Source organism: Hemibagrus wyckioides, linkage group LG03, assembly GCF_019097595.1.
Source record: "Hemibagrus wyckioides isolate EC202008001 linkage group LG03, SWU_Hwy_1.0, whole genome shotgun sequence".
In the NCBI taxonomy this organism is placed as follows: domain Eukaryota; kingdom Metazoa; phylum Chordata; class Actinopteri; order Siluriformes; family Bagridae; genus Hemibagrus; species Hemibagrus wyckioides.
This window is the reverse complement of record NC_080712.1, coordinates 14101977-14115162: the sequence shown is the minus strand read 5'-3', so window position 1 is coordinate 14115162 and position 13186 is coordinate 14101977. Positions and strand designations below refer to the sequence as shown.

At 39.2% G+C, this 13186-nt stretch overlaps 1 protein-coding gene across 1 annotated transcript; it reads right to left on the bottom strand.

Moving 5' to 3' along the window:
• Positions 1–1429: 1429 nt before the first annotated feature.
• On the bottom strand, positions 1430–11957 carry LOC131349318 (L-threonine ammonia-lyase). Its single transcript, XM_058384919.1, has 11 exons — positions 11851–11957; positions 10309–10663; positions 9750–9866; positions 8919–9160; positions 8479–8644; positions 7937–8036; positions 7699–7777; positions 6694–6819; positions 6025–6192; positions 2008–2065; positions 1430–1786 (listed from the first exon to the last, which is right to left on the bottom strand). The coding sequence occupies exons 1-11, from the start codon at positions 11955–11957 to the stop codon at positions 1688–1690; spliced, it is 1617 nt and encodes a 538-aa protein (XP_058240902.1). The 3' UTR covers positions 1430–1687.
• Positions 11958–13186: the final 1229 nt, after the last annotated feature.

The following is a 13186-nucleotide window of genomic DNA, read 5'->3' as shown; positions in this document are numbered from 1 at the left end:
ACATACATGCATGAAAATTTTTGTGCACTTCCTTAGTTAACATTATGTACAATGGTGGAGATAATAGCTCTATTACTCTGAATCTTCATCTGTGACAAGACTCCAAGACTACAGCATCCAGTCTGTCTTGCTATTTTTGGGCGTCTCCTATCCCGCATTTGGTTGTGGGTCTATGGGACGGAATGACCTTAGCTAATGGACTTAAAAGATTAGACTGTGCTAATCACCCCTCTCTCCAAGCACTCTCTCCAGTCTTTACTCAAGAGCGTCTCGTCCTCGCTGCACCACTTTCCTTCCACTATCCATCTTAACACGCATCTCCCTCTGCAGCAGATATTAGCATGGACCATTTATTTGTGTGATGTGGCTGAGAGCTAATGTTCACACACCAGGATTGGAGCCAAACTGTGTTTAACAGTTCGAGAGATGGATGAAAGAGCTAATGACAGCTGATGGAGGTTGGCGGCGTGTCATTCACTCTGCATATCACACAGTATTAAAAGGTCATCATGGAGTGAGTTACAGTCATAAGCCTTATTAATAAGCATGAAATACACAGCCGGCTAAGAAAAGATAGTATATCCTTCCTTATTCTCTCAATCTCTTTTCTTTTCTCTTGTGTGTGTGTATATATATATATATACATATATATATATATACATATATATATATACATATACACATACACACATATATATATATATATATATATACACACACACACACCACACACACTATGTTGCTAAAAGTTTTGGGCCTTTACATGCATTTTAATACAGAGTTGGCCTGCCCTTTGCAGCTATAACAGCTTCAACTCTTCTGGGAAGGCTTTCCGCAAGGCTTAAGAGTGTGTTTATGGGAATTTTTGACAATTCCATTAGAAGCGCATTTGTGAGGTCAGGCACTGATGTTGGATGAGAAGGTCAGGCTCTCAGTCTCCGCTCTAATTCATCCCAAAGATGTTCTATCACGTTGAGGTCAGGACTCTGTGAGGTTCCTCCACACCAAACTCGCTCATCCATGTCTTTATGGACCTTGCTTTGTGCACTGGTGTGCAGTCATGTTGAAACAGGAAGGGGTCATCCCCAAACTGTTCCCACAAAGTTTGGAGCATGAAATTGTCTAAAATGTCTTGGTATGCTGAAACATTAAGAGTTCATTTTACAGGAACAAGCCCAACCCCTGAAAAACAACACCTGAATTCAATGATTTGGAACGTGGTCATTGAGTGTATATTATAAACATGTACTCTATTTGCAGATAAAGGAGTCTCTTTTATAATTCTAACTATAGTTGAATTTTAATGATTGGTGAACAACACACAATAAAGTATGATGGATAAATATTCATCACAGAAGTACTTTTTATTATTTTTATTAAACACAGAGGAAAACAAACAAAAGCCACTTCTAATTTTTTAATCTTTCTGACTAATTAGCTCACCTACTTTAATACATATCTATTAAACATGAAGAAATTCACACTAACACTGACTCAGTGTGAATGTGGATGTTTGTGATGTTTATGATATGTGTGTGCATTTATGTCTTTGTTGTGCCTGAGTTGTGTTTAGGTTTTGTCTATAGGAGCTATTGATGTGTGTTTTGGTCTGGAAAAGTTATTGATGATGTGTGTTTCTGTGTGAGTTTGTGTATGCATGATTAGAGCAGCACTTATTATGACAAGTTCACCGATCCAGCCAACGCAGTGTAGGGTAGAGATCAGACAGTGTCCTGCGTAGATGGCAGTTCTGACTCTTATCCCTCAGCTCCACAACACACTCCACCTGTTCAAACACACAGCACAGCCTTGGCCAAAAAACCTTTTCCAGGAATAAGCAGTACTGTGTTAATAGGATGTGAGTGTGCTGTTTAGTTCTGTGAAGTGACTGACTGCTTAAGAACATACAAGTGACAGCATGGGTGATATCTTTAAGCCTCTATTATGCGATGAAGACAGGAAATGAAGGCAGGGATAAGCTGTAGACACAGGAAATGATTTTCCTACCTGTACTTTGAAGAGATCCACCCTATCACTGTATCTCCTGTGGCAAATATCCAACAGCCTGAAGAAAAATATGTGCAAATATCAGTGACAGATGAAACAAATAGCCAGTCCCTATGAAACAGGATTAATCAATAGACTTTTTATATTCTGTGCAGCATTTTTGTTGGATTTTCTTATTCTTTCAGTGACAAAGCTGTAACATATTTAGATTCAAGGAAAGCTTACATCTTACATCAAGACTGATGGTCCTTCTTTATGTATTAGCCACATGAATAATATCCACTATATAGCCAAAGTTTGTGGACACCTGACCATCCCACCCATATAATGTTCTTCCACGAACTGTCACAACAAAGTTGGAAGCACACAGTTGTATGGAATATCTTTGTATGCAGCATTAAAATTTCCCCTCACTGGAACTAAAGGATCTAACCCTGTTCCAGTATGACAATGCCTTTGTGTTCAAAGCAAGCTCCATGAAGACATGATTCACCAAGATTGATGTGGAAGAACTCTAGTGCCCTGTACAGAGCCCTGACCTCAACCTCACTGAAAACCTTTCGGAAGAACTGGAATCTGACATCAGTGCCTCACCTCACTAATGCTCTTATAGCTGAATAAGCAAAGGCCTAAAGCCACACTCCAAAATGTAGTGAAAAGTCCTCATAGAAGTGTCGAGGTTATTTTAACAGCAAAACTGGGACTAAATCTGGAAAAAACAAAAAAATGCCATGGACAGGTGTCCACAAACCTTTGGCCATCTAGTATGTTTAAGAGAACAGCTTTAAGGCAGAGGTATACATTGGGTCTATGACCCATGGGCATTTTTATATGAGAAATTGCCTGGTCAGGTTCAGAGTGGTTTAAGTTACTAATATAGTTTAAAAATAGAACCAACTAAGTTAGAGGTGAGCAGGGTTGGTCACACTTTCTGAGCAGAATTGGTGGGGTTGGTCAAGATTGGCTATGGGAGTTCATGGAATTTATCACACTTTCTGCTGGGATTGGTTATAATTTCTTTGGCAGTGGAAAGGCCTGGTATATTGTCTATGGGAACATACACTGACCAGGCATAACATGCCACCTGCCTAATATTGTGTTGGTCCCCCTTTTGCTGCTAAAACACAACAAACTGCGATGCAGTTTCTGACACCCTTCTATCAGAACTAGCATTAACTTTTTTAGCAAGCTCCATGAAGCAACATTTGAGTAACAGTAGCTCGTCTGTTAGATCAGATCACTTCCCATGTGCATCAGTGAGCCTTGGCTGCCCATGACCCTGTCGCTGGTTCTCCTCTGTTCCTTACTTGGACTACTTTTGATAGATATTGACCACTCCAGACCCTGAACAGCCCACAAGAGCTGCAGTTTTGGAGATGCTCTGATCCAGTTGTGTTCACTTGCTGCCTAATATATCCCACCCACTAACAGGTGCTGTGATGAGGGGATAACCAGTGTTATTCACTTCACTTGTCAGTGCTCAGACTGTTATGGCTGATTGGTGTATAGGATTGGTCAAATGTTCTGGGGAGTGGCTGGGATTGCTGAAGAGTATCTGCAGGAGCTGGTCCAGAATTTTTTGGGGAATCAGTAGGAGTGGGGTAAAAAATGGTCCTGTGTACAGCTCTACATAAAGAACTTGATCTGGGATGTGGGTTAACATGAATATAATACATATACAAATAACATCTAAATTTGTTCAACATACTTAATTGTTTATATGCAGGTTCTATGTGCTTTGAGATAATATTATGGACATGAAGGATTATATAACATGAGCTCTAATAAGAGAGTATACTGCTGAGCTACCCTCAGCAGCGCATTGTCAGTATCTGTAGTCAGGGGAATGGCCACATTGATTGCCCAGGATGGTGCTGCTGTCCTTGAAATAAGCTTTACTGACTTTTACTGGCATCATCACTGAGCTTTTAGAGATTTATTACTTCTATGTATTTCATACAGACATGTCTAGCTCTTGGTGATTTTAATCATTGCAGTATTGTAGGTATTTTGATACCAAAGGCCATGAGTATTTGGAAATATTAAGGTAATACAGTTATGTCAAGATATTTAAAAAAAAAGATGATATTCTCCAGATCTACATTGATATCTGGAAAATACATTTTAACATGCTCACTGCAGTGCTGCCTGACACACAATGCCTAAAACCCTGGAATACAGGGTCCTATTAAAAGAAATTATTAAAAGGTAATGTACTCTAAACTCTCCCATGTTCTAGCAATCTCACAAACTTTCTAATCCCTTGGTTTACTGGACAAACACTTACGGTACTTTCTTAAGAACACTATACTTATACTGGGTATGGCCTCCCTTGGCTCTGAAAACAGTTTCAAATCTTCATGGCATGGATTCCACAGAAACATTCAGGTTCATGTTGACATGATTGAATCACACAATTCCTGCAGAGTTTTTATGCACTTTCATGCTGTGAATCTAATGACATTCCAAAGTGTTCTATTGAATCCAGATCTGGTTACTGGGAAGGCCTTGAGAAAAATTGAATTCGCGGTCATCTTCATGACACCAGTTTGAGAAGACTTCAGCTTTGAAGCGTGGTGCATTATCATGCTGGAGGATGGGTAAATTGTGGCCATGAACAGATGAGCATGGTCAGCGGCAATAATTAAACATGCTGTGGCATTAAAGTGATGATTGATTTGTATTAAGAGGCCCAAAGTGTGCCAAGAAAACATTCCCTACACCATTGCACCACCGCCACCAGCCGGGACTGTTGACACAAGACAGACTGGGTCCATGGATTCATGCTGTTGGCGCCGAATGGTTTGACGTGCTGTACATTCTGAAATTAAATTCCTTCTGCTGACCACATAGTGGTTTTCTGAGTTCCTGTACCCAGATAGCAAAATAGGTCTGGCCCTGATCTGGCCCACACAATGCACTTACACTCGGCCCTCATACCACAAAGAATGACATCCCTTTGGTGGCCCATGTCTGGTTTGCCAGATGTGGGCCAGCACAAGGCTAGCACTGGGCCACACCACATAAACCAAACCATAACTGGGCCACATCTGGCATGCCGTCATATAAACAGTGTCATCACTGCCAGACCTGGTCCGCATCTGGTTGACATACCATTTGCCATGCCAGAACTCAGCCAGCAGTGCCGGCTTAATGCCAGATCTGGCCCAGACCCGTCTGCTATGTGGGTAGCCTTTCTGTTGGCTCAAACCAGTCTATCATTCTCCTTAGACCTCTCTCATCACCAAGTCTGCAGAACTGCTGCTTGTTTTTTCTTTTTTTCCCCCACACCATTCTGAGTAAAATCTAGTTTTGTGTGAATTATAAAACAGTCAAAATCACATTTTTCTCGACATGAGTCAAGATCCCATTCCCCCCCATTCTGATGGTTGATGTGGACATTTCCTGATGCTGCTGGCCTGTATCTGCATAGTTTCATGCATCGCACTGCTGCTACACAACTTGCTGATTAGATACTTGCCTGAACAAATAGGTGTACAAATGTTCCTAATAAAAAGTTCTCACAGAGCATATAAATCCATATCTCAAATGCCATGGGTTTAATAAATATTTTAATATTAAAATAAATATATCATGTAATAAATGAATGACGAATAATGAATATCTTGAACGCTGCCATTAAAATAGTCATTATTAAAATTAAGAAAGGTTGACATGCCAAACTAGCTTCCCTCAGGCAATAAAAAGGCAGGGCAGTGATGTACACATGCTATTACAGAGAATCATATTTACGCATATTAAGATACTCTCATGGGTGTTTTACTGAGAGTTTCTGATTACTTGATTAATTTTCTCATGGTTACCAGATTGTTCTTTCCTATTCCCTGTGCAATCATATGAAACTGCTTATGGTGTTCACTGTACTGCTGCAAATTGCCATTCGTTGTCAGGATAATTAATTACTGAAGATAGATTATTGCAGTCAGCCCCAAAGAAGTTCAGCTACAACTACAATTAAAAGTAGACCGGATGTAAAGCCTTTTCTATTTCTCTGACCTGACGTCTTCTCTAGCCAGTATAGTCAGCAGTTTAGCCATGTCTCCTGGTCCATCTCCCAGCTGAATACTGAAGTGGCTCATACGGTTGTCCAGCACCAGAGCTCTGTCTACACACTCCCTCACCAGTTCCAGCTCCATGTTAGCACTGGAAACTACCACTGCTACTCTGTATGGATGAACACACACACACACACACACACAGCTACAGGAATAGTCATATGTTATGATACTATACTGAGTTGTCAACTTGCTTTATTAAATGTTTATGAAGAACATATGCATTTATTTTACTGCTTAAAAGATGATGTTATATGAATATCAGTATATTTAATTTCTATCCAATACACTCAGCTTGATCTCCAATAAGCCACACAAAAGTCATGGCTTATGTTACTGTTCTGCAAACATTCTTTGTATTGAGACTGAAGATCAGTTTCAAGGCATGTTGAGTCTTACAATAACATTAGCATGTAGCGGAACAATTAATCGTAATCATTGCAGCATTATCTCACAACCATACTGACCTTCATTCAGAATTACTCACACATATTATTTCTTATAATAGCATTATAGTCTAGTGTAGCGTCATTACAGTAGTATCACACTACAGTGTTGACCCCAATCAGGATTACTTTCTGGTCATTAAATGCTTTGTAGCACAGCTCACCTTTTACCCTTTAGCTCTGGAAGCTGACCAGCCAATATGGCTGCTAGCCCCATGGCTCCTTCAGTATCTACAGTAGTGTGCTCATATTCCTGCATCCTCAGCATGGCCACCAAATTGTCCTTCTCTCTACAATAAATCATGATCAAGACATTAGTGTCCATTTCTGGTACTGATAATGTGCTACAACTTCTAAATAGAAACTAGTCTGTGTCAGGTGAATAAATCGTTAATGTGAATTAGAAAATCACTCAGTGCAAGCTGGAGAAAATGATGTACAGGAAATAATTAGAAAGCCAGCGAACCGATTTAGATTAGCGGGTTACTGTGGTTACTGCTGTGGATCTTTTGGTTTCTAGAAACAAAGTCAAGTCTGCCAAGTTTTCTTGGTCTGCTGAAACCACTGTTATGTAACACTTAAGTCTTTCTACAGTGTTACTTCAATGTTTTTAGCTGTAGGAATGTTAAATATTTCCATTATGGTTTTAGTCTAACTGGAAATGGTGGGCCTCGTTGATTAATCTCATATTAAAGCTGTGTGTGAATGTTTTGGTCAGTCAAACGGAACAAAACATAGTCACATACACATGTTGACATGGCTGGTTGGATGGCAATCAACCGTATAGTACCAGTGCATTCAATGCACAGCTGATTTGTATTCAGTCATCCCACAAAACTCCATAAAAGGCAAAAGTCACAGAGAGCAGCAACTGTAGCACTTTAGCCTTAGACTTCAGCCTCCATACACACACATTAACTCTTCCTCCTTTTATAAAGCAACATTCCTTTTGTCCTAAAGTAATGATTAGCCTTATTTGGTTTAATGCATGGATGTGTTTTGGATTGCAATCCTCTACGTCAATTATTAAGTTATTATTTCATAAAATTTGTTGAACTAGTTGGTATCAAACTTTATAAATGAGTTCTTTGTGAAAAACCTAAAACCTTCAGAATACTTCAGAACATCTTTTTAAACAATGTACTGCTTTTTAAGAATAGACATTGTACCTAACAGAGATCACTTTATCCACCATTTTCTTGGCCATTTGCAAAGTATGTGCTCCCAAAGAGTGCTGCATCATGAAATCTGAGAAACAAAGCAAGAGCTCAGGTCAAAGCTGTGTCTGAATGTGGAACATCTTTAATAGATAAAGATGAAAAGAGAAAAAAAGATTTGAGAAAAAATATCATTTGTTCTTAAGGGAGAGAAAGAGCTTTATAAACAGACAGGAGGCCACACATTTACCTCTATAGAGCTTTTTATTTGTGGTGTGGGAGAAATCACTGGCAAGAGTGTCTGTTTTGAGGGACTGTAGCAGAAGGGGAAACTCCTCTGGCTCAACACCCTGTCAGGGAAAACAAAAAAAGATCTGTAACGAGTGATAATTTATCAGTGATAATGGCCCCTGCATTTTGCTCTGGGCTCTTTGCTATCTGATTAATGCCTTCTTTATTGATCATTAGTTTTAACCATAATTATATGTTCAATAATAAAGCCACCATTTTAACATATATTACCTTTTAACACATTCATCATCTGATGATTTTTAAAAGTTTATCTAAGTGATTAAAGTTATACCTTTGCAACAATTTCATTGAAGGTATTTATTCAGAAAGCAATAAATGAAATGTCGCTTGCTAGTTTAGCGCTCACTTCTTTAGACTAATTTGACCCTAAACCATCTGTGTTCTCCGAATCCTTGCTAACACATAAGCGTCAGCCTAAAAGGACGTAAATAATAAAATGGACTGCATGTGTATAGCGGATAGCATCTTATTCAAACATACTATGACTGAGATGCGTGGGTTTAGGTGTTTGATGGCAGCTGCAGTCCCAACCAGCACTCCGCTCTGTCCCCCAGCAGGCACAATAACTGCGTCCAGCTTGGGCACTTGCTCATAAAGCTCCATGCCTACTGTACCCAGACCTGCCAGGTACACTACACCATCATCCCTGCAAGGTGGAGAGAGAGAGACAGATGGGTACGTGGATGAATCAACGCTTCCATGAACACCATAAAAAACGCTAAGCCAAATTACTCAGTAATAAAATGCTAATGCAGACGTTACAAACCTTAAGGTCTTTTTGAAATAAATGAGATAAAAAAGTCACTTGATTTCTCATACATTTAATTGCAACTGCTGGCATCATGATGATCACTAACGATTGAGTTTCAGCATGCAGTAGAGCAGATGGGTGAGAAAAAAGAGAAAAACCAGGCACTCACTCCTCTAGGCAGAGGTAACCATTTTCCTTGGCCAGATGGCGAGCTTGATTTTGTGAGTCCCGAGCCGTGGTGCCGTAGTAGATAACCATGGCCCCATAGTCCCTGTACATGTGCAGCCGTGGTGGGGAAGTATATGCAGGCATTATAACAAAGACTGGGATACTCAGCCCCACTGCATGATGAGCCACTGCCATGGAGAAGTTACAGTCAGTGGCCACAATAACACCTTTCTTCTGCTGATCCTGTAAATATATGCAGACTTTTTGGGTTAAATTGCACAAATAGTTGTGTATCACTTTGTTTTAAACCTAAACCTAATTCTTCATTTTTGAGTACACCTTACAGAAATATGTATGTGGAGTAATAGTAACTCTGAAATGGGCTAAAATGGTTTGATCCAAAATGGATGGCAACAGATTTTTGACCCTTGGGGTTCTAGGGTGGGAAGATGGAGAGGTGGATTTTTGGCATGGGAAAAGATGATGGACTGATATATTAAGTTATACAGCATGACTAATGAAATCTTTTTTTTTTAATATAATTTATTCATCTTCAGGAACATTTTCATCCTGCTCAGGGTCGCAGTTTATCCTGAGCTTTACAAAACATGGAGAACCCAGAGGAAATCCATATTGAAACAGGGTGAACATGCAAACGTCTACACAGACAGCAACCCAAGCTTAGAATAAAATTCTGGAGCTGGGGGTTTTGCTTTTAATGTGAGCTTATTGAAGCCTTTAGAGTTGATTAGTCTGCACTTACTTTCCTCATATAATTAATTTTAAATTAGTGACCCAGTTCATTTCATAAATGAAGTGAAGCAATCTTTACCTGTTTTAGTGAGGAGAGCAGATACAGAACTCCTCTCTCCTTTACTGAACCTGTATAGTGGAGGTACTCTTTCTTCAGATAAATCTCCATACCATATATTTTGGATAGTCTAGAGTACTGAAAAGCAAAAAAGACGATGAGTCGGATGATGGTTTATCTGTCCAAGACCACTGAATGTTTTTCTACTGAATGCTTTTCATTCTTCCTGAAACCAAACTACTCTAAGCGTGGAGGCAGCTATGGTTTTTACAGCATGAAAACCAGCAGGACACAACCCCAATCCCAGGTCTAACCTTCTCCTTCTGCTCCTCCTCCAAAAACGCTGAAATGCTTTCAAACTAAAAATATTTTGGAAACACAAACTGGCCTCCATTTATGTTTACATTTGCTGTTTAGACAAAAATTTGAGTAATGCCAGAATGTTGTTTGGAAGAAGACATTGGGCTGGCTTTTGGTATTACAGGCTAGAGAATATCTTGTCAAAATGTTTACACAGAATGTGACTCATGTGGGTAGCCAGTTCTCAAATCCTGCTAGAAACTGGGTTAGGTTGACATACTGTGCAGGGGGTCTTCTGAATTCCTGACTGTTGGATATTTAATGCTGCTGCACTGATGTCCTCAAAGCCAAGGTACTCAGCAGGAGGTTTGGGTGCCGGCTTGAAGTCCTTGTTGTTTTGGATTGTGGGTTTAGGAGGTACCATCAATTGCATCTGAGGTGCTTCCATTACTTTGGTCTTAAAGGGTTTCACTTCTCCATTCAAGTACTCCTCAGCGCCAAAGTCTCGGAGGCGCTCTGGGCAGATGAGGGTGGGTCGACGGGTAAGGACTCCATTGTTGATGATGCCATCTTTCTGGCATCCGCTATTGTTAGATGAGCACTTCTTTATGTTGCTGCTCAAATGCCAAACATCACTGATACAGAAAGATATAGATCTTTGTTAGGAGGAAAAAGTGCCACTTTCATTCCAAGAATTGTAATACATTTGGTTGGAAGAATAAATTATTAGTGACTACCAAATAATTAACTTCTAAATATGGAACAGCTGCCAAGAAATATGTTTAGAAACAGTGATTTACTGTATGGAGATAATGAAAGGAAGATTTTTGCTATTCTCATTTCATTTGTGGGTGTGAGCTGATAACACATACTGGTTTAATAATGATATCCGTATTGTAACCAAACCTCACAGGCTCAAAGACAGTTTGTGTCTTAGATTTATTTGCATAAACTGTGTAATTTGAAAGATATAGAACATGGCACATTCTTAAAGACAAATAATCAATAACTGAGTAACTCCAACAATACTCCAAAAATAGACTTGAGAATCAATATCTGTGGTTTAAGATATGTTAGTAAAGCATATACACAAATATGTTGAAATCCTATCTAGTACTTTAGGTCAAAATTGTCCCCAATATTCAGTTATTTATATACTCTGCATCCGTAGATGGTTCCATCATTGATGCTTGCCTGAACCTGAAGATATGCATTTTTAACACCAAAACATACACCATGTGATACAGATTAAATGTCTTCATTTTTTTCTCTCTTTGAACACAATATCAGATAATCCAAGTCATGCTGATGTACCATAAAACAGAATAAAATTGTAGGATGTAGAATTCAAGGCAATGTGATGCAGAGTAGTACATTAAAGTGTGCTGCACATGTTATCATGTAAAATATGGAAAGTAAGGAGGAAGGTCCTATCTTTTGGACCACTGTGCAGGGAGACAGATACCTGACTATGACACTGGCAAATAATAGTCGCATGTTGAGCTGTGACTCTCATTGGTGGTTTAACATTAGATGTGTATGAGTGGATGATGTGTGTTTGGTTTTGGATAGCTACATTTTCTACTGAATACACATACTGTACATACAGCAGATGAGAGAGAGAGAATGTCTTCCCTGAAGGAAACAAGGGAAGGATGTTTTGGGGAAAGTGCTACTGATGGGTATGAACACTGACAGGGAAATCAGGAGGAAACACAGCTGGGTAAGAACTACAAAGAACAACAGAGGAGGTGCTATAGTGAGAGGAAGGTGTCACTTCGAGGAAACTTTGAGGTTTAGAGATGCAATCGAGATTTCCCACCTGTGCCAGAAGGGATCATACTCCTCACTGTCACTGAATCCCCTTCGTGCTAGTAGTGAGTTCTCCCCCACACAGTTTGTGAAGAAAAACTGTGCTGCAAAGTTCATTCTGAAGCTTGTTTTACTGAGTTAAGCAGGTCTTTTTTTGTTTCCAGTGTGTAGGAACTACAATACCAGTAAGAGCGTGCTGTTCTCCTCACACTGTTGAACTGCATGGCCCTAACTTGCCCTGTGAGACTATTTAAGGAGGGATTACCATTAGACAAATAGCAGCCTCTGCACGGGCTCTGTGTCTCTGCTGGCCAAGCCTTGAGCTCTATTCCTGTCTCGGTCCCCGTTTAAACTGAGCTGTGACGTGGGCTGATCAGACACTCTAACTGGATAGATAGAGACTTAACGCTTAAGAAACAATGTTCTCAGCCCTCTTTGGTATGGATGAAAGTCTGGACATTACATTGTGTAGAAGAGATAGTGTTTCATTTCTCTTTCCACTTTCTCCTTACTCTGCCCACTGTAACACTGTTAGTGTCTGTGGGTGGTTAATGTCTGCAACAATGCTTATGTTCTCAGACTGTCCAGACTCAGACAGGAACGGAGCTTGGCCATTTCATTTCATAACTGAGAAAATACATTTTTTGGAACATGCATTGTGTCCTAAATTTGTCAAAATGTCAAACCCACTTTTTTCAGTCCATATTATCTCCTATTTTTAAAATAGCATAGATGCTACAAGTCAATGTTTATTTTTTTAACAATAGATACCACAATCAATCCTTACCAATGGATTGCTCATATTTTTACATATATTTCCTGTATTGGAACCTTTTCCTAATGTGCATTTATTTTCATAATTGAGGTTTCTCTAACTAAAATCTTTTGCATACATAATTTAACAAAGAAATTTGGATGATGGTAGAATTTAAATGTTCTTGTAAAGACACCATTCCATTTTCCAGAACAGTTTGCTGAAATGATCTGTTGATTGTTTAATCAGGAAAATGTTATGCTCTGTTAAAAACTGTTTCCCTGTGCCATTATCACTAATAATAATAGTAATAAGCTGACATTTCTCTATAATATGTAAGCTTCTAAATAGGGACTTACGATACAAGTTTTTCTTTTAAAAACAAAAACAACTAAAAATATATAAAAAATAAATGTAAAATGTGTATATTTCAATTCTGTCTGGAAGAGCTTGACAGAGTAAATCAAAATAACGACGATTATTTCTTTTTGTGATTGAGTTAGTATTTGTTTTACACACATGGCTAGCTTGTTCATGTTTCTTGCAGTCATTGGCTTGAGTTCAGCTGTGTTTCAATTCCGCTGGTGAAAAA

Coding starts and splice junctions, on each gene's coding strand:
- LOC131349318 (XM_058384919.1), bottom strand. CDS start 11,957: ATGAACTTTGCAGCACAGTTTTTCTTCACAAACTGTGTGGGGGAGAAC. Junction 9,161..9,749: donor TGCTCTCCTCACTAAAACAG/GTAAAGATTGCT, acceptor ATATATTTACAG/GATCAGCAGAAGAAAGGTGT. Junction 2,066..6,024: donor CTGGCTAGAGAAGACGTCAG/GTCAGAGAAATA, acceptor ATTTTTCTTCAG/GCTGTTGGATATTTGCCACA.